The sequence below is a fragment of the Typopeltis vanoorti genome, chromosome 26 (assembly GCF_054136105.1).
Source record: "Typopeltis vanoorti isolate ZY-2024b chromosome 26, IOZ_Tvanoo_1.0, whole genome shotgun sequence".
In the NCBI taxonomy this organism is placed as follows: Eukaryota; Metazoa; Arthropoda; class Arachnida; order Uropygi; family Thelyphonidae; genus Typopeltis; species Typopeltis vanoorti.
The window spans coordinates 24,596,267-24,618,476 of NC_143574.1; the positions used below are offsets into that span (position 1 = coordinate 24,596,267).

The 22,210-nt window shown below is 36.1% G+C and overlaps 1 protein-coding gene across 3 annotated transcripts in view; it reads left to right on the forward strand.

The window, feature by feature from the left end:
• Nucleotides 1–22,210, forward strand: part of Pbp95 (proximal sequence element A Pbp95) — a 353,207-nt gene that overhangs the window by 139,972 nt on the left and 191,025 nt on the right. For all 3 annotated transcript variants that reach the window (XM_090414954.1, XM_090414955.1, XM_090414956.1), the window contains exon 9: nucleotides 13,848–14,012. In XM_090414954.1, the coding sequence (XP_090271080.1) occupies nucleotides 13,848–14,012 (165 nt within the window). The remainder of the gene's footprint in view (nucleotides 1–13,847; nucleotides 14,013–22,210) is intronic.

Consider the following 22,210-nt stretch of genomic DNA (forward strand, 5'->3'; position numbering starts at 1 on the left):
ATTACAACAGCTATTCAATTTAGTCAGAGAATCTTGCAGACTTGTAGCAGATTTATTTAGAAGTATAACATCCGCATAAAGCAAAGAGCTGACATTAACATCTCCAATTTTGATATCATGTTTAATACCACTTTCCTTCATAATGTGATCCATATAGATAATGAATAACAGAGGGGATAATGTACATCCTTGTCTCACACCAGATTTAACATTAAACCATCTTCCTGTACTTCCTTCAATTCTAACTGCTGACTTACAACTCAAATAAAGACTAAGTATTGCTTGATATAATGCCCCATTGACACCATATAACTGCAGCGTATTGAATAGCTTCTCTCATGGCACCATGTCATATGCCTTTTCCAAATCGACAAAACTTAAATACAGATCTTTGTTATATTCCCATGCTTTCTCGACTATTTGTCGTAAAGTTAAGATCTGATCCTGCAGCCTCTATTTGGCCTGAATCCAGCTTGTTCTTCCCCAAGCTTTTCTTCCACAATTCTTCTCAACCGTTTCTCAAGTATACTTGCATAGATCTTGCCAGGAACACTCAATAGGGAAATACCCCTGTAATTCTCACATGCAATTTTATTTCCCTTTATATATATGGGTACTATGAGAGCTCTACTCCAATCATCGGGAATTCGTCCCTCTGTCCAGGCTTTCTGAACTATGCAGTGCAGCCACTGTAAGACTTTTATACCACCATACTTCACCATTTCTGGTCGAAAAACATCTACTCCTGCTGCCTTTCCACATTTCAAGCCTTTGATGGCTTTTTCTACTTCAAGTATGCATATGTATTCCTGACTGCATGCCTGGTCAGTGTTTTTTACCACTGTGCTGTCATCACTGCTTGTTTCATTTGGCAGGTTTTCAAAGTAATTACTCCATACTTCAAGGATATCTTTTTCTCCTGTTTTCATGTCACCTTTATCATCTCTAATTCGTTTTACAGCACTCTTTCCTCCATTCTTAAGCTTCTTCAACAACCTCCAGAATATTTTGCCACCTTCTTGATATTTATTTTCTATATTCTTGCCAAAGTCCTCCCATGACTTTTGTTTGACTAGTTTTACACAGTGTTTAGCATTCTTGCATTTGTCTCTATATTCTCTAAGAGCACAAGCTGACTTATTTGACAGGATCTTTTGATATGCTTTCTTCTTTTCCTTCACTGCCTCTTTAACTTCCTGTGTCCACCAGGGAGTTCTGATTTTTTTATTCTTACAGACAACCTCACCACATGCCTCTCTGGCAGAATCAATCAATGTTTTCTTCAGAGTTTGCCACTGAATCTCCAAGGTTTGATTCCTGTTCTTAAACTCTTTCATTTTTTCTTCAATAATCTTTGTGTATTTTAGTCTACAGTTCACATCTGAGAGCTGCTCAACTTTTATTCGCTTTAAAACTTTCTTACATGTTATTCTTTTCAATATTAAATTCATTTTTATCCTGCTCAAGACTAAATAGTGATCACTTCCAATTTCAAATCCTCTGTACACTCTGGTGTCCTGCACCAGGGAGAAAACATCACTATCAACAATAACATAGTCAATGAGACTTTTCTTATTCCTAGCCTCTTCTCATCATGTGAATTTGTGCACATTTTTATGTTGGAACATGGTGTTAGTAATAACCAGTCCATGTCCTGAGCAGAAATCCAACAGATATTTGCTATTATTATTAGCTTTGCTCTTTTCTCCCAATTTTCCCAAAATATTTTTGTATGTCTCACAATCATTTCCTACTCTGCTATTTAGATCCCCAACAAGGACTAACGTTTCATTTTTCATTGTGTCAGTTTCTTTTTCTAAAGCCTCAAAAAACTCATCAACTGCTACCTTAGTAGAACCTTCTGTGGGACCATAGGCACAAATAAGTCTCATTGTCCAGTTCCCCATTCTCATATTTGTCCACATTACTCTACTTGAGACTGACTGCCATTCAAGAAGATTAGCCTCGTATTTTGTGTTGAATACTATGGCTACTCCTTCTTTTCCTTGATTGTCATTGCATGAATATAAAATTTTGTATTTATTGCTCACAAAGATCTCACCAGTTTTGGTCTTTTCTTGTTTCAGTCATCATTATTACGTCGATCTGGTACTTATCTAATTCCTCGGCTAGCTCCATTTCTTTGCCATTCAGGCTTCTTTCTGATATATACCATTAAAAAATAAACAACATGATGACCCATGTATGTGATGGAAATGCAATTTTACAATTAGTCATATTCTGGCAGAGTATGAGCACTTCACTTGAGAGAGAGAGAGAAGTGGCTTTTTTTTTTTTTTTTACTTATGTGACCTGGTATCCTATGCACTGTGCCAGATGTTATCAGACTCAGACAGATTGCATGATGTTTTTATCATCATCATCAAATTCCTGATATATACCCTCAAGGGATGTACAGGATATGATAGTACTACATGAAAAATTTCATCATTACTAACTTCCTATCTACAATTTTCCTCCAAATTAGTCTGTTACTTTTCAAGACTCCAACATTATCAGTTCTTATATTTCTATCTTCTAAGGCACTTTTTACTATATCATTCCACCTATATCTCGGTCTTCCTCTGAATCTTTTTCCTGCCAACCTGCAGAAAACACTTGTTTTGCTAATCTTTCCTCTCCTGTTCTGTTTAAGTGACCATACCACCTGAGATTAGCTCTGCTAATGCATTCCTTGATGGTGACAATGTCAAGTTCTTTCCTAATATCCTCATTTTTAATATGATATTGTCATTGATGCCATCTGTTCATGCCCCTAATCTTTCTCAGAACTCTCATATCTGTGGTCTCTAGTCTTTAGTCAAGTGTTTTACTTCTGGCCCAGCTACATAAGTTAAAATTGGCTTGAATACAGCCTAATTTAGTGTTTTGGCTAATTTCTCTCTTATTCCATATAAATTTATTCAGTTGACTTCCTACCATACCAGCTTTGTTGATTCTATTGTCTATTTCCATATTTAATTTACCATCTTCACTAAAAATCATGCCTGAGTATCTGAAATGTGTTACTTGTTCCACAGGTTCCCCGTTCACAACACAGTTGACATTTTCAACAATTCTATCTGTTTTCATTGTCTTAGTCTTTTTAATGCTGACCTTCATACCATATCTATTACAAATGTTATTCAATTTAGTCAGGGAATCATGCAGACTTGTAGCAGATTTATTTTAGAAGTATAACATCGTCAGCATAAAGCAAAGAGCTGACATTAACACCACCAAGTTCGATATCATGTTTAATATCACTTTCCTTCGTAATGTGATCCATATAAATAATGAGTAGCAGAGGGGATAATGTACATCCTTGTCTGACTCCAGATTTAACATTAAACCATCTCCCTGTACTTCCTTCACTTCTAACTGCTGACTTACAACTTAAATAAAGACCAAGTATTGCTTGATATAATGTTCTATTGACACCATATAAGTGTAGCATTTCTGATAGCTTCTCTCTCTTGGCACCTTGTCATATCATTTTTCCAGATCTACAAAGCTTAAATACAAATCTTTGTTATATTCCCATGCTTTCTCAACTAGCTGTCTTAAAGTGAAAATCTGATCCTGACAGCCTCTGTTTGGCCTGCATCCAACTTGTTCTTCACCAATCTTCTCTTCCACAATCCTTCTCAACCGTTTCTCAAGTATACAGGTAACCCTCGTATAATGCAGTACTTATACAATGTGGTTTCGATATAATGCGGTCTACAATTTTTCACCGCATGACTTAAAAATTAAATTTTATCTTCAATAAATTTGTGTCTACCTGTAGCGCACATGTAGTTATAAGTTGCGAATTTATATTAGGGGAAATACCTTTTAGCATACATATATATACGTCTATTGTTTACCGTATGTATTGTTTATTTTGAAAATTGTCTTCGTTTTCTGCCAGGAGAGAGAGCGCATTAAAAACAATAAGTGTGTTAATCTCAAGCTGAGCACTTTATTTTCTGGTGAGTTACATACGATATGTAATGCTTTTTTTTATGTAAAAAATTTATTTTTATAAATTAGAGAAGGCTTAGAGAGGGCTTTTGCGATATGGTTGAAAATTAAATTAGTGAATTAATTGATGGGGAAATAGATTTAAATGAGGAGGAACTGGTACAGTTAATAGATGATGGTGAACCAAATGGTGGGGAGGGTTCTCCCAAAGATTGTGATGAATCCTTAAAAGAATTCAGTTTACAGAAATTAGCAGAAGGATTGGACTTGGCAAGAAAGTTATTTTACGGATAATGATCCCTCAATGGAACGTTCCAGAAAATTCACTAGACAACTGGATATATATGAGTACTATGAGAGCTCTACTTTAATCATCTGGAATTCATCCCTCTGTCCAGGCCTTCTGAACTATGCAGTGCGTCACTGAAAGGCTTTTATACCGCTGATAGATCTTGAATAAGGACCTTTTCATCAAAAGGATCATTCATTTAAGATTTAACAAGAATACATTAATAACCAAGAAATATTTGTACTGTTACTAAAGAAACAAATTGTTAATAGAGAACATCATTGAATTACCTTAAAATGAAGTACAAAAAATAAAAGGAGGAATTTGTCTGTCTAGATAGAAATATTGTTGTTTGAAAACACCAATAAGAAAAAATACTCTATGCAAAATGTATGTCAATGCAAACAAAAGTCCAAAGATTGCGTTACCGACGTTAATGAGTTACCGACGATAAGCATAACACCCGAAGCAAAGGCATTCATGGAAAGTGAATTGAACTTGCGTTCCCTGAAAAGAGTGCTCTTGAGGAGGTGAGTTGTGACTAAACAACTTAAGGACCAATAGGATGGTGCCATGAGAAAACTTCTGCAATGAAAAAGAGGGCACAACAAGGGATAATAAATGTGGGTTCATGTGGGTTTCAGATCCGGTTTTTTCTGTTCCTGTTTTCTTTCGAATCATGAATCTGACCAGCGGAAGGGAATTCTACAACTTCGAATGGCAAGTTTCTCCCTGTTGCTGACTAGCAAGTATCGGGCGAGCTGTAAGCGAGATGACGGCATCCACCGACTCGGGCCATCAGTAGAAGTGCTACTGGAATGAGACAATGGAAAGTTCCTCCAGTGAGACGGGCATTCTGACGATAGCGACCAGTGAGATGAGCGTTTGCCCAGGAGAGTGCAGAAAATGGTTGTACAAGACGAGCAAAGTGACCTCCACGTGGAAGCAACCCACTGAAGCAGTAAAGTATCTAACGGGTAAAGGACAGACAAAGGGGGGGGGTGACATGGTAGCCTAATGTGGCAGTGGTAATGTGCAGAATTCTCTTATTTTATTAACAACTAGCATTAGAGGAAAAGGGTGAATCAATTTCTAGTTGGAAGAAAATGGACAATTGCCTAGAGAACTTTTTGAATGACTTATATGCATTGTAACTTGTTAGCTCCATTGGACTGGTAATCGGAGGACTTAAGTTCTTGTGTGAGACCTAATTAATGTAGTGGGGTCTGTGTTAACTTTTGAAGTTAAAATTATAAACTTGTATTTTCCCATGTTAGGTGTGTTTTAATTGACCAGAGGATGAGTTATATAGGGTGAATCAATTTCTAGTTGGAAGAAAACGGACAATTGCCTAGAGAACATTTTGAATGACTTATATGCATTGTAACTTGTTAGCTCCATTGGACTGGTAATCGGAGGACTTAAGTTCTTGTGTGAGACCTAATTAATGTTGTGGGGTCTGTGTTAGCTTTTGAAGTTAAAATTATAAACTTGTATTTTCCCATGTTAGGTGTGTTTTAATTGACCAGAGGATGAGTTATATGTTCATTAACTAGAGTGTTCATTTATGATTGTCAGTTAATTTAGTATAGGTAGTGTGATAAGCTTTTGATATGTTTAAACCTAATTGTAAACTCATTAGATCTTTAATAAACATGTTTTACTATGTAAGCCTGAGTTTTGCTTGAGCATGAGACTAATTTATCATTCATAAAAGTTTGAACCTATGCATAAGGGGAAGGTATAGAATAATTAGAAAGGATAGGGCCATGACTACAAACTGAGATCTCTAGAGATGCTCTATACATTTAATGAATTTAGGTAGCTGCTAGAACTCTGGTAAAGTTTCTCTGAGCAAGAATTCTTCTGTCCTAGGACTCTGACTGGCACAGCTGGAACAAACAAATTTGTTTGTTAACATAGATTTAAAGAAAAACCACGACATAACACCTCCATACTTCAGCATTTCTGGTCGAATATCATCTACTCCTGCTGCCTTTTCACATTTCAGGCTTTTGATGGCTTTTTCTACTTCAAGCATGGATATGTATTCCTGACTGCATGCCTTGTCAGTGTTTTTTTACCACTGTGCTGTTATCACTGCTTGTTTCATTTAGCAATTTTTCAAAGTAATTACTCCATACTTCAAGGATATCTTTTTCTCCTGTTTTCATGTCACCTTTATCATCTCTGATTCCTTTTACAGCACTCTTTCCTCCATTTCTGAGCTTCTTCAACCACCTCTAGAGTATCTTGCCACCTTCTTGATATTTATTTTCTATGTTCTTACTAAAGTCTTCCCATGACTTTTGTTTAGCTAGTTTTACACAGTGTTTAGCTTTCTTACATTTGTCTCTGTATTCTCTAAAGAGTACAAGCTGACTTATTTGCCAGGAACTTTTGATATGCTTTCATCTTTTCTTTCTGATTTTTGGAGTTCTGATTTTTCTATCCTTATAGACAACCTTACCACATGCCTCTCTGGCTTAATCAATCAGTGCTTTCTTCAGGGCTTGCCACTGAATCTCCAAATTTTGGTTCCTTTTCTCAAACTCTTTCATTTTTTCTTCAATCATGTTTGTGTATTTTAGTCTACAGTTCACATCTGAGAGCTTCTCAACTTTTATTCACTTTAAAACTTTCTTACATGTTCTTCTTTTCATGATGTTTTTAGATTTTTACAAAACATTAATTTATTCAAAGACATTTGATTATGGATTTGTTTATATGTAAATACTAAACTTTGTACATACATTTTATTTGCTCATTTATCTTCTTATAACTTTGTACACATACTTTATTATATTATATTATATTATATTATATTGTATTATATTATCTCATTTTTATTATCGCCTTGTAACTATATATTGCTGTAACCTGTGTGTTGGTGCAGTATGACCATCACTGTTCTTGCACAGAAAACCCCAAATCAATCAGTGAGTCTCCACATAGGGCAGTGTTGCATGTGGAGGTGGCAGAATTTTAACTCCCAGAAGCTTGGGTTTTGAATCCCATAAGATGGACAGACAAATTGGCCAGAAGAGCATATGTATGTAAAATAGTACACTGTTGTCATGACTTTAGTTCCTTGGGTCATATAGTTAGTGGGATAGAATGTGTAGGTTATAGTATGTTTAGGAGGGCCAGAGAGAATAAAATGGAGGGAGGAGTGTTATTGATGATAGCTTATGAACTGCAGCCAAGGAGAATTGAAGTTGTATCGCAGGATAGTGAAAGGAGCTCATTTGAGGCTATTTGGTGTGAGATTGATACTGGCAGAATAAAATATACAGTTGGGTGCTGCTATAGACCAGGTGATGGAACAGATCGTGGAGATAGTATGCATAAACAAATTGATGAAATGAGTGGAAGGAGGGTAATTATTATTGGGGATTTCAACTATAGTAACATTGACTGGAAGAAGGAGAGGACACATGTGAGGAAGGAACTGGATTTTATTCAGTTACTAAGGGATAACTATCTGAGACATCATGTAATAGAAAATACTAGGGGTTTGAGAGTGCTTGACCTGGTAATAGTATCTGAGAATTTGACTGTAATGAATATGACCATGTTGCTACCTATTGATGAGATTGATCATAAGGTCTTGACCTGGCAGGTGGTTAAAGGTGTGGAATTTTCGATTAAGACAGGATATATTTGGAATTACCATGCTGGCAAGTATGACAAGCTTAGGAGCTTGCTTGGTTCAGTGCCATGGCATGTAAAACTGCAAGGGCTGGATGTCGATAGAGCATGGGAAGTGGTCAAGGAGCATTTGCATGAGGTTATGGCTGATTGTATACCTAGAGTCCGAATAGTAAAACAAGTAGGGGGTTAAATGGATGAATAACACCATTAAGCTTGAGCTTCAAAAAAAAAAAAAAACACCTGTGGAGGGAATTTAAAGAGAAAGGTGACCTGCAGGCACATGATTGGTATAAAGCACAGGCCAGAAGGGTAACGAGTGTGGTAAGAAAAACAAAAGCGGATTATGAAAGGAAACTAGCTATGCAAGTTAAAGAGAATCCCAAACAGTTCTTTCAATATGCTGCAAGTAAAAGAAAAACTGTACACGGCAGAATGATTTTAAGGAATGCCGATGGCAAGGAGGTCACTGAATCAGTCGATAAGTCAGTGGAATTACTGAGTGAGCACTTTGCAAGAGTATATCATCCAGGTGGTGACATTGAAAGAATGAAGGAACCATTAGTTTATTAGAACCATTAGAAGGAACCAATTGTAGTGGATGAAGTGGAGGTGAATAGTCTATTACAGAACCTTAATGTGAATACATCTGTGGGATTGGATGGTATACTGGCACGGGTCTTACGTGAAGCGGCTAAAGAATTATCGGTGCCCTTGACCATGTTGTTTAATCTGAGTCTCGGGTCTGGTTTAGTCCCGAAGGTGTCGAAAGAGGGGAAAATGGTTCTACTGCATAAAGGAGGATTCAAGACTACTGTTGCAAATTTCCGACCAATCAGGATATCAGGAGTCGTTGTCAAGTTCTTGGAGAAAGTAGTCAAGGGAAAAATACAGGAATGGATTGATGAAAATGAGATAATGTATGGGGGACAGCATGGCTTTGTGAAGGGTAGATTATGACTCAGTAACTTGCTGAAGTTTTATAACACGGTGACGGCTGAACTGAATAAGGGTAATGGGTTTACAGTGATACTGCTGGACCTGGCTAAGGCCTTTGACAGGATACCACATGGAATTCTAATCCATAAACTGCAACATATAGGATTGGATAAAGGGTTGGTGAGAGGATGGGTGGGTGGTTGATGGAGAGATATCAGAGAGTAGTTTATTCAGGAGTAGAGTCAAAAAGGCAGCCTGACTAGTGGTGTGCCTCAGGGTTCTGTTCTTGGACCGGTTTAATTGTTCATTAACGATATAGATCTAAGAGGAACGGTTCATTTGTTCGCTGATGATGCAAAGTTGGGTGGGGCAATAGTGAATGCAGATGATGTCAAAATATTGCAGGATGATTTGGATAGATTGGAGTTCTGGGCTAAGGAGAATGGATGTCAATTTAATGTGATAGAATGTAAGGTTATGCATTTTGGGGTGAAAAGATTAGCAGCACTATACCACATTGGTGGAACTATACTCCAGGAAATTGATGAGGCACGAGATTTAGGAGTGTTGGTGGATAAGGAATTGAAATTTCGGGGACACATTGCAAAAGTGGCCAAATCAGCTCATCAAATCACTTGGTTGCTGAAAAATACTTTAACAAGCAGAGACAAACAGGTTATTGTTCCTCTGTATTGAGCCTTGATAATACCCCATCTAGACTATTGTGCCCAGATATAGGCACCAGGGTTTCTTCTGGATGGGGAGGAGATTATTATTATTATTATTATTATTATTATTATTATTATTATTATTATTATTGTTCCGGGAAACTCCAAGGAGTCGACAGACTCATCGAGGGAGACCCTAACATCATGTCTGGAACAACTATTCAACATTCACACAGTATCTATCATATCTTGCCTTGAACTCATTCACGGTCGTAGCACCCACAACAGACTCTGGAAGCTTATTCCACTCATTCACCACTCTCCAAGTAAAAAACCTTGCTCTAACACCCTTGTCAACCATGTTCTTGCCCAGCTTCCATGCATGGCCCCTAGTCCTCCCACCACCAGTCATATTTTCAAAAATATCTTCTGGATCAATCTTATAAAATCCTTTCAGTAATTTGAATGTCTCAATCATATCACCCCTCCTTTGCCTATCGTCCAATTTCTACAACCCACAAATCCTCAACCTATTCTCATAAGGTTCATTCCACAGTCCTGCTCTCATCTTGGTCACTCGTCTCTGGACCCTCTCCACTTCCTCCCCATCACGAAGAAACCCTGGTGCCCATAACTGGGCACAGAAGTCCAGATGGGGTCTTATCAAGGCTTGATACAGAGGAACAACAACTTGTTTGTCTCTGCATGTTAACGTATTTTTCATAAGCCAAGTGATTTGGTGAGCTGTTTTAATCACTTTTGCAATGTGCCCCCTAAACTTCAACTCCCTATCCACCAGCACTCCCAAATCCCTGGCCTCATCAATCTCCTGGAGTACGGTTCCACCAATGCGATATACTGCTGCTGTTCTTTTCACCCCAAAGTGCATAACCTTACACTTTGCCACATTAAACTGACATCCATTTTTCCTAGCCCAGTCCTCCAAACTATCCAAATCATCCTGTAAAATTTTGACATCCTGTGCACTCACAATTGCTCTACCCAACTTTGCATCATCAGCAAACAAGTGAACACTTCCTCTCAGATCCTTTCCAATATCATTGATGAACAAATTGAAAAGCAGTGGTCCAAGAACAGAGCCCTGCGGCACTCCACTAGTCACAAGACGTCTTTTTGACTCCACTCCTGAATAGACCACTCTCTGGTATCTCTCCTTCAACCACCCTCCTATCCATCTTATCAACCCTATATCTATCCCCATCTGCTCCAGTTTACTGATTAGGGTTCCATGTGGTATCCTGTCAAAGGCCTTGGCAAGGTCCAGTAGTATCACTGTAAACCCATTACCCCTATCCAGTTCAGCCGTCACTGTGTTATAAAACATGAGCAAGTTACTGAGGCATGATCTACCCGTCATAAAACCATGTTGTCCCCCATACAATATCCCATTTTCATCTATCCAATCCTGATATGCTAATCGGTCGGTAATTTACAACAGCAGTCTTGGAACCACCTTTATGCAGTGGAACTATTTTCCCCTCCTTCCACTCGCTCGGGACTAACCCGGACCCGAGACTCAAATTAAACAAAATAGTCAAGGGTACTGACAATTCTTTAGCTGCTTCTCGTACTACACGAGCTGGTATACCATCCAATCCCACAGATGTATTGACATTGAGGTTATGCAATAGACTACTCACCTCCACTTCATTCACCACAATTCCCGTATAATCTACTGGTTTATTCGTTTCTGCAATGTCACCACCTGGATGATATATTCTTGCAAAGTGCTCACTCAGTAACTCAGCTATCTCAACTGATTCAGTTACCTCCCTACCATCGGCATTCTTTAAAATCATTCTGCCATGTACATTTTTCCTTTTACTTGCTACATATTTAAAAAACTGTTTAGGATTCTCTTTAGCCTGCATGGCCAATGTTCTTTCGTAATCCTTTTTTGCTTTTCTTACCTCACTCGTTACCCTTCTGGCCTGCGCTTTGAGAGGTTATAGTTTGACAGGATCCAGAGGCGATTGACCAAGATGATAGCAGGTCTATGGAATGAACCTTATGAGAACAGGTTGAAGATTTGTGGGTTGCAGAAATTGGTTGATTGGTGGAAAAGAGGAGATATGATTGAGACATTCAAATTGCTGAAGGGTTTCAATAGGATTAATTAAGAGGATATTTTTGAGATCAGGACTAGGGGACATCTATAGAAACTGGGCAAGAGTGTAGTTAGTAAGGGTGTTAGAGCTGGGTTCTTTACTTTTAGAGTGGTAAAATGAGTGGAATAAGCTGCCAGAGTCTGTTGTAGGTGCTATGACAGTGAATGAGTTCAAGGCAAGGTATGATAGATACTGTGAGAATGTCGAATAGTTGTGTGGACATGATGTTTAGAGTCTCCCTCAATGAGTCTAAGGACTCTCTGGAGTCCTTAGTAGTAATAATAATAATAATAATATTAAATCCAAAACAACAACAATCATATTATTACACTACTGCAGATTAGAGAAAGTTGTAGCAAGATTTTTTCTCGATAGGAGAAAAAATCTTGCACAATTGAAGATATTGCATCAACAAACTTTATCTTCATAGCTAGAGTACTTATTTGTAGAATGCATTGATTTCACTTCAGGTTGCTCTTTGTAGTCCATAAAGTATTCATGCTTTCTTCTTAGGTATGCTTTTACGCATAATGTTATGTTGAGAGTTGCTGCAAAGACTAGTTACAACTGCATTTATCAAGGTCTCATCAATGCATGATTAATTCTGCTTACTTTGCTATCTTCATAGCAGAAGTCATTAGAGTTATATATGCTTAAGAAAGGAGTATGCTGTGCATTATAGGGTACAAAGATATGTTCACGTACAAACTTTTGCTTATGCTTGAGTAAAATGTAGGAAAACAAGAATATAATTTCTTGTTAAGTATTGCATATTAGTGTTATCTGCATATGTTATTGATAAAAGTACATTGCTAAAATAGAAAACAGCTATTATAAGCTTGTGTTGAAGTGGCTAGTGCATCTAGCATGAATGAATTTCAGAGAATGAATGACAGCTACTGTGGATGATGTATGGCCTCCCTTGATGAATCTTTAAACTCCCTGGTGGTCTCTGATAATAATAATAATGATATATATATATATATTCATACTTTTATATACTGACTGAGATTCGAGAATTAGAAGAAACAATTAAATTTATCAAATATGCAACATGTTTCTTCGGAGTGGCCGACTTCTTCAGGCATGAGAGAACATAGAAAGCCAATAAAAAACACTATAAAGAAACATTGAGTCACTATAAAACTATAAATGCAACTATAACCCACAGTTAACTTTGAACTGGAGCTACAATCAGTATTAAAGTTCTATTGTTAGACACCTGTGCGCGTGTGGCTTCACAAGTGTGCCAATATCTGACAGTAGAGTTGAATGAGTCCAGTAAATTGTAGCTGAGGTTACTGCTTATATGAAGAGGGTCCATGACAATTTCTTTAGACTCGACTATGCGGCGTTCCACCTCGTCGTGGCACATGTGAAGGTTTGAAGTTGTTATCCATCCTATCTCATGTTGGTGGCCTTCATTATTTGTGTTTACTGAAAACAGGACATGGCTGAGAGGGCACTAGCTCTGGTTCTTTTGTAAGCAGTGTCTCTTTGGTGTTCTTCGAGACGTAGGAGGATGGATTTTTCCGTTTGGCCATAGTATGGTTTTCCGCAGTCACATGTGATTTTGTACACACCTGAGAATTGTAGATGGTTGTGAGTTTGTTTGTATTTGCTTAAACTTGATCTTAGTTTGGGAAGAGCAGAGAAGCACTTTTTTTTTGTTAAACTTTCCCAAAATTCTTAATTTTTTGGAGAACGTGCTAATGTATGTCAAGGAGATATAACCTTTGAGGTCATCCTGTGTTTCTACGTTGTTTCGTTGATGGTGGTATAGTTGTTTATTGATAGTTTTTGAAGAGTAGCCATTGTTTTTGAAGGTCCTTTTAAGATGTTGTAGTTCATTTTTTAGTTTTCTTCATCTGACAGTACAGATCTGGCATGATGTGCTAGAGTTGAGATGATACCCTGTGTCAGGTAGCGATGTGAGGATGCATGCAGGTATCTGTCTGTGTGCGAAGGTTTTCTAAAGATGGAGATTTTTATGGAGTCAGATGTCTTAGTAAGTTTTGCGTCCAGAAAAGGTAGAGATCCATTTTCTTTAATCTCCATGATTAATTTGATGTCTTGGTGGAAGTCTCTCTCTCTCTCTCTATATATATATATATATAGAGAGAGAGAGAGAGAGAGAAAGAGAGAGAGAGAGAGAGTGTGTGTGTGTGTAATTTGGATTTTGATATTATTTGTTATTTATGGTAGATGGAAAATCAGAGGACACCAGAGGAATGCGAACTCATGTGGAATAATTTTCTTCATCCTTCAATTAATAAATCTAAGTGGACCAAGCAAGAAGAAGCAAATTTGAATATTGTTGCAGGAAAATATCGTTATCAAAATTGGGATAGGATTGCTGCTGATTTGAAGGTATCATTATTGAAGAAGACTTTATACTAATAATTTTTTTACTAAGAATATTTAATGGCTTAAATATAAATTTGTATTAATAAATTTATAGTACTTATTTATATTAATTAAATTTTTTTTTTCTTCTTGTATGGATATCACCCAGAGTCCAAGAACTTATTAAGAGAAATCTACCCCTCCCACATATCTTTGTTTCTTCCAGAGTGGTCACATGTCAGAATGATTTTCAGAATTTGCATAGGTGTAATGATAAAGACAGCAGATAAAGTAAGGGAATGTAAGAAATCACAAGCTAGAGGAGACCAAAAACAGGCGATTCTAAATTTGGCATTCTTTCACATGGGATATCACATCGCATGAATATAGAAGTGATATGATGGAAGTAATGATTATAGTTTTGACAGTCAAGATGTTCAGTCATCGTTGAGGTTGATATTTAAGATTCAGTAAGAAATAGGTTGGGTATAGATGTACAGCATTTATATTTGTGCTTATGCCGTGAATATTGGTGGAGTGGATACATAGATGATTTTTTGTAGCTTTTTTTTTTTCTTTTTTGTATTTTTTATAATTTTTATCTTATAATTTTTGTAGGTGGTTTATAACTATAATTACTTCATTTTTCTGTTTATGGTTCAATCCTAGGTAGACCCATTTGTATTCTGGTACTATTTGGAGGTATTAAAGTTATTTCAAGCACTTGATTGGAATATACCAATCAAGGTGGATTGGATATAAATACAGGTGCTAAAGGAGTATGCGAGAGAGAGAGAGAGAGAGCTATCAAGGCCTCTGTCCCAGTTGTTTCCTAATGAGTGGAAGGAGAACAATATAATTCCATTATACAATCAACTCTCACTATAACAAACTAATGAAGTGCTGTGACCAAAGCTCCATAGGTACAAAATTCACTTTACTGAACCATGTACTAAAACAAACTACTGTTGTAGTCTTTACGAGTTTAGCTGTAGTGTGGATCAACTATACAAGAATGGGGGTTGGTATTACTATGGCAAATTAAAGATGCCGATCTGTACCCATAGTTAAGTCAATCAAGGAATTGGAGAGGCTAGTTAGGAATCACATCTAGAGAAAGATATATTAATGTTGTTATTCAAACTCAAAGGGATGAATTATGCAAAATAAACTTGTGACACAAAAGAAGGTAGTGGCTGACTGACAGGTATCAGAAAGAGATGTATGAAGATACTAAGTCAAAAAGATGAAGATAACCAGTTGGGTACTTCAGAGGTGTCATGCTCTTGTGATTGTTGTTTATCATAATGTGTGTGTGTGTGTGTGTAGTTTACTCTCACTATGACTGGCTGCCATAAAGCCCCAATCAAAGATGTGTAACTATAGTGTTATGCTAAATGAATTTCACTATGGTAAATATTGTCCAAAAACAAACTATTCCTGTGGGCCTATGAGTCATCTGTATTAATGATATTTTGGTTAGTTTGGATAGTAGTAGACAACACTTTGCTGATGATGCAAAGTTAAGGAAGAGTGATAAGAGATATATCTGATACAAAATCCTTGCAGGCTGATCTGACCAAACTAGTTCTATGGATAAAAGATAATGAAGTTATTTTCATTTGGTCATCTCAGTCCCATGAAGATTGTAAGGCAGTCAGAGAGAGGCAGAATAAAAGTTGAAATGGTTTTGAACCAAAAAGAAATGTTCCTCTCAGAACAATTCAAAAGGAACTTTTTTTTTTTTTATCCTAATCGCACAGATTAATAATCTCAGACAGAAATTGTTTTGTTATCAGGAATTTTTTTTCCCCTTCAGATCAGAACAATTTACTTGTTCCTCTGAAGATATTTCCTAGTCAGAGCAAAAAATATCACTTTCAGAAAATGTTGCTCCATCTGAAAACACACACACATATATATTTATAAATTTTATATGTTATTTATATTTATCTATATTTATTTATTGACTATTCAGTATTAATTTATAATTATGGTAGTGAAAAAAATTATGCAAGAAAAGTATTTCTTTATGTATTGTTACTATTAAGAAGGAAAAAGAATATTGATAATTTGAATATATTAAAATACAAAATTGAAATAAAAAAGTTTTATTAATAGAGAAGATATAAGCAACATGTGTTTAATAAATATCGGCCAGTAACCCCCTCAGTCAAATTGAAACTCACTAAAATGACTCATGACAATTCAAAAAGGACAGATCCTACTGGAAATAACTCAGCTCGGAGAATGGATATGATTGAGAAATATACATATACTGTGTGTGTGTGTGTGTGTGTGTGTGTGTGTGTATATATATATATATATATATATATATATTGGCATTCAATTTTTACTCAGTTGATAATGATATGAAAAATAATGAAGTTTGAATGACTATAACACCAAGAATAAAAAAGAATAAACTTGAATACTGAGATACTACTAGTTTCGTTGAAAAATCAACTTCTTCAGGTATCAAAAACAAAGAATTATATAAAAATAACAGAGACGGTATAAAAATACATCAACAGAACTAATGAAAAAGACTGTAGTGCGGTTTAAACAGGAATATGTGCTGGAGTTCTAATTGAATACATGCGTGAGCTATCACGAGAGCGCCAATACTGGACAGTGGCAATGTGAGTGTCAGAGAGGTTGTAGCTAAGGCTATTGTTCATATGGGATGAATCGAGGGAAATTTCTCTAGATTTGAGTATCTTTCTCTCGATTTCATTATAACATGTATGTAAATTAGATGTTTGAGGCCAGTCTATGAGGTGTTGGTGGCCTTCATCTGAGTTAATAGAGAAAAGAACATGGCTTGAGAGAGCGCTGGCTCTGGTCCTATTGTAGGAAATGTCTCTCTTGTGTTCCTCAATACGTAAAAGGATAGATTTAGCTGTCTGACCATAATATTGTTTGCCACATTCACAAATGATCTTGTAGACTCCTGGATACTCAAGAGGGAGATGTTTTACTTTAGGTCTACCCAGAGTGGAGCGAAGTTTGGGAAACGTAGTGAAAAAAGTTTTAATGTTGAACTTAAGAATTTTTGCCAGTTTTGGAGAGAGAGAGAGCTAATGTATGGTAAAGATATAAATGCTCTTGGGGAAGAAGAATTTTCACTTGTAGGTAAACGACGGTGAGAGATAAATTTTTCAATCTTCTTAAGAGAGAAACCATTGTTGACAAAAGTCCTTTTTAGTAAATTAAGTTCATTTTTTATTCTCTGTTTCTTCTGTTAATAAAGATCTGGATCGATGTGCCAAGGTTGAAATAATACCAAATTTTTGCGGAGGTTAGTGATGGGAAGAAGCATGAAGGTATCTCTGTGTGAGTGAGCTTTCTAAAAATAGAGATCTTGATGTTTTCAATACATCTTTTAAGTTTTAAGTCCAAAAAGGCAAGACAGTTGTTGGATTCCAGTTCATGGAATCATGGAAGTTGTTAAGATATTCTAGAAAAATATTGAGGTTGTTTTAAACTGTGTTCCCAAATGAGAAATATATCATCTATATAACAGTACCAGATTTTGGGTTTTAGCGATGAGGAATTAATAGCCTTTTCTTCGAAGTCCTTAAGAAAAATATTAGCAAGAACCGGATAGAGCGGACTACCCATAGCCAATCCTGAGTTCTATTTGTAAATCTTATTTTCGGATTTGAAGTATCCTGAATTAACACAGTGAGAGAGTAAGGAAAAAAATTTCTTGGATAGTTTGCTTTTGAGGAGATGGAGGACTTTTTGAGTAGGTACATTTGTGAAGAGAGAAACTATATCAAAACTTGCCATTAAATCTGATTTGTTGAGTCTGAAATCTTTGATTTTAGATACAAAATCAGCTGAATTTTTTATATAAGAGAAGGAATTACCAGATAGGTTTTTCAAAAAAGATGCGAGGTATTTGGATAAGTTGTAAGTAGGAGAGTTGATACCTTCAACAATTGGTCTAACAGGAAGCGTTCACTTTATGGATCTTTGGGAGTCCATATAAACGTGGGATTAGAGGATGAATCAATATGAGGGAAAGACGGATGTTTCTTGGTAACTCTGAGGTGGATTTCAGCAAATTGTTGGTTCTATTGTGCAATTCTCTTGTAGGGTGACTATTTAGTTCAGAGTAAATGTCAGTTTCTAGTAATTCAATATCATAACAATCATAATTTTGTCTAAGATGACAGTAGCATTCTCTTTGTCTGCAGGAAGAATTATGATATTATTATTTTTCTTTAGGTTTTTAATTTGCAGTTCGCTGTAGTTGGTGGATTGAGTGGCGTTGAGATATGGGTGGTGGAGACGGGGAGTTGTAGAGTAGGTGCCCTTCCTCGATGAATCTTTGGACTCCTTGGAGGTGTCAAGTAATGATAATAATAATAAGCAAAGTTTGTGCATGAAGTATTTTCGCGACTAGATCACTTGTATAGAGACGCCAATGAATTCTCATGAATTGCCTTAATATCCCATAATGCAAAATTAATCCTTGCTGGCATGGTTGGCCGAGTGGTTAGCTTATCCACTCCCCAGCCAAAAGGCTGTGGGTTCGAATCCCTGTGTGGGCATGGATGTTTGTGATTGTCTGTAAAAGTGATAGTGGTCGGCAGTAGGTGGCATTAGTGTAAATGATGAAGGTAGTTGTGGTTGGTGGAGACGGAGAGTTGTAGAGTAGGTGCCCTCCCTCGATGAGTCTTTGTATTCCCTGGAGGTGTTAAGTAATAATAATAATATAAGCCTAGAGGACCAAGGAATAGGGGACAACCAAGAAGAAGATGGATTGAGTCCGGAACAGGCCACGGACTAGAACTGGATAGGAAGAAGATAAACAAATGTAACTTGGACAGAAGAAATGAAGGCATCACACTGTTTTCTGTTGGTTGGTATAGGTGGATATGCATACTTTTTGGTTATTTAACCACACTTCTCAGACATTATCCATGCAAAACAGAATTGTGCATAAAACAAAACTATATAAATTATGTACATAAAATCATGCATAACTCCAACATTTTAAAACTATAAGATTTGATTTCAGTAAGTGTAGAGCCCATAGATTTCACTGGAAAAATGAATTCTTTTGTGTTCTCTGACCATACCACATGGTTTGCATAAAAAACTTTGATTCCCCCCACCCCACCCACAGCAGCAGTATCACAAACATTACAAGAGTTTGGGGAAGCAGTGGATTTGATTTGCCATCTGAAGGAGTGATATTGGTAAAGGATCTCTTACTATAACAGGCTACTGAAAAACCTTACCAAAGCTCCATAGGTGCAATGCTCTGATTAATAACAAAATTCACCATAGTAAATTATGCAGTAGAAAACAAACCACTCTTGTGGTCTCTACACATTTGCTACAGTGGGAATCAGCTACATTGGAAAAAAAAAAAATCAGTGGAAAAGGAAGGAAGTAAACTGGGATGCAGCAATCATGTCTTACTGTGAAAGAAAGAAAAAACTTTTGTGGAAGCTATTTTAGTGAAAAGACAGTGAAAATGATAAATAATGATGGTAGTCCTATTCTTGGTATAATCAACTTTAACCATAGCAAACCATAACAAACATTCTTACTGTAACAAACTGTTGAAAAGTCTTGTAGGATGCTCTGCTAAAGAAAATTCACTATAGTAAACTGTCCCTACAAAACAAGTCCTTGATCCCTAAGAATTTGTTATAATGAGTGCTATTGTTTTTGCCACTATACATTGGCTTACTTCTTACATTATCTTAACTTTTGTGAGATATAAAAGAGTTGGTTTCACATTACAGTATATAAACAAGGAAATTTTTATTTCCTTAAAAATCATTAAACTTTTATCACATCTGTTATAAGTAACTCTTTGTATAAAATAATCATATATGGGCTATCTGTTGCAACACAGAATATATAATCACAAAAAAAAAAATATATATACATACAATAGGATATGTATTTCAAATTTTTCCTTAAAAACATTTGTTAGAGGTCAAGAACACATTCCATAGTACTCTACACTTTTCTAACAGATTTTGAAGCTCTGCCTTGCTAGTACTATAATAAATTACACCCAGTCAACCTTCTCAAATAAGCATTCTTCACCATCATCAAATTCCTGACATGTACCCTCAAGGGGTGTACAGCATATGATAGTACTACATTAAAAATTTATATCATTACTAACTTCCTATCTACAATTTTCTTCCAAATCAGTCTGTTACTTGTTAAGACTCCAACATTATCAGATCTTATATTTCTATCGGCTAAGGCACTTTGTACTGTATCAATCCACCTATATCTTGGTCTTCTTCTGGGTCTTTTTCCTGCCAACCTGGCAGAGAACACTTGTTTTGCTAATCTTTCCTTGCCCATTCCACCTGAGATTAGCTCTGCTAACGCATTCCCGGATGCTGACAATGTCAAGTTCTTTCCTAATATCCTCGTTTTTAATATGATATTGCGATTGATGCCATCTGTTCACGCCTCTAATCTTTCTCAGGACTCTCATATCTGCGGTCTTTAATCTTTGGTCAAGTGTTTTACTTCTGACCCAGCTCTGAGATCCATAAGTTAAAACTGGTTTGAACACTGTCTCTTGTATACAGCTAATTTAGTGTTCCGACTAATTTCTCTCTTATTCCATTTGAATTTATTCAATTGATTTCCCACCATACCAGCTTTGCTGATTCTGTTGTCTATTTCTGTATTTAATTTACCATCTTCACTCAAAATCGTGCCTAAGTAGCTGAAATGTTTTACTTGTTCCACAGGTTCTCCATTCACAACACAGTTGACATTTTCAATGATTCTGCCTATTTTCATTGTCTTTGTCTTTTTATTGCTGACCTTCATACCATATCTATTACAACAGTTATTCAATTTAGTCAGAGAATCTTGCAGACTTGTAACAGATTTATTTAGAAGTATAACATCATCCGCATAAAGCAAAGAGCTGACATTAATATCTCCAATTTTGATATCATATTTAATACCACTTTCCTTCATAATGTGATCCATATGGATAATGAATAACAGTGGGGATAATGTACATCCTTGTCTCACACTAGATTTAACATTAAACCATCTTCCTGTACTTCCTTCAATTCTAACTGCTGACTTAAACTCAAATAGAGACTTAAGTATTGCTTGATATAATGCCCCATTGACACCATATAACTGTAGCGTATTGAATAGCATCTCTCTTGGCACCTTGTCATATGCCTTTTCCAGATCGACAAAACTTAAATATAGTTCTTTGTTATATTCCCATGCTTTCTCAACTATTTGTCGTAAAATGAAGATCCTGCAGCCTCTATTTGGCCTGAATCCAGCTTGTTCTTCCCCAAGCTTTTCTTCCACAATTCTTCTCGACCATTTCTCAAGTATGCTTGCATATCTCTTACTAGGAACACTCAGTAGGGAAATTCCTCTGTAATTCAACCCTTTGATGGCTTTTTCTACTTCAAGTATGGATGTGTATTCCTGACTCAACACACAAAAAACACTCAACAGGCATATTTAACAATGTGCTATCGCTGCTTCTTTCATTTAGCAATTTTTCGAAGTAATTACTCCATACTTCAAGGATATCTTTTTCTCCTGTTTTCATGTCACCTTTATCATCTCTAACTCCTTTTACAGTTGCTTTCAAAGAATGCCTCAGCATTCTTTTCCTTACAAATTGTTAAATAGTATTTTTCTGTATTAAATAAATGTGAGTATTATCTCTATTTTTATTTTTTTCTAATTATACATCATTTTATGATAAACTAGTTGTAGTAAATGCCTGCAGAATAACATTTCGGCTTCTTTGAGTTAGGTGATTTAGCAATTTGTAAATACACGATCTATACATATAAATAGTAGATGTGATAATTACTCGCATTTCTAAATCAAATGGTATAGCTCTTCACTTTCTGAAAAATATCCAAATTTCTTTGATATTTTTCTTTATCAATTTCAAGTTCATGATAAAGCTATTATCAAACAGTAATGCATAATTTTAAAATAATTTCTTTACTTTGCAATTATACCTAGCATGTGGTATGTACTCTGTAGAATTTGCGTGACGTTCTTGATTCATTGGAAATTTTTTTTATAAAACACATTACTTGTTGTTTTTGTTTTAGGATTTTAAAAATGGCATATGACAATGGATTGTCTTTGAGTGCCTTGTCAGATCAGAAGAAGAAACAGCTATGGAAGTTGTGCAGAAATTATACCTAGCATGTTGTATGAGTTATATG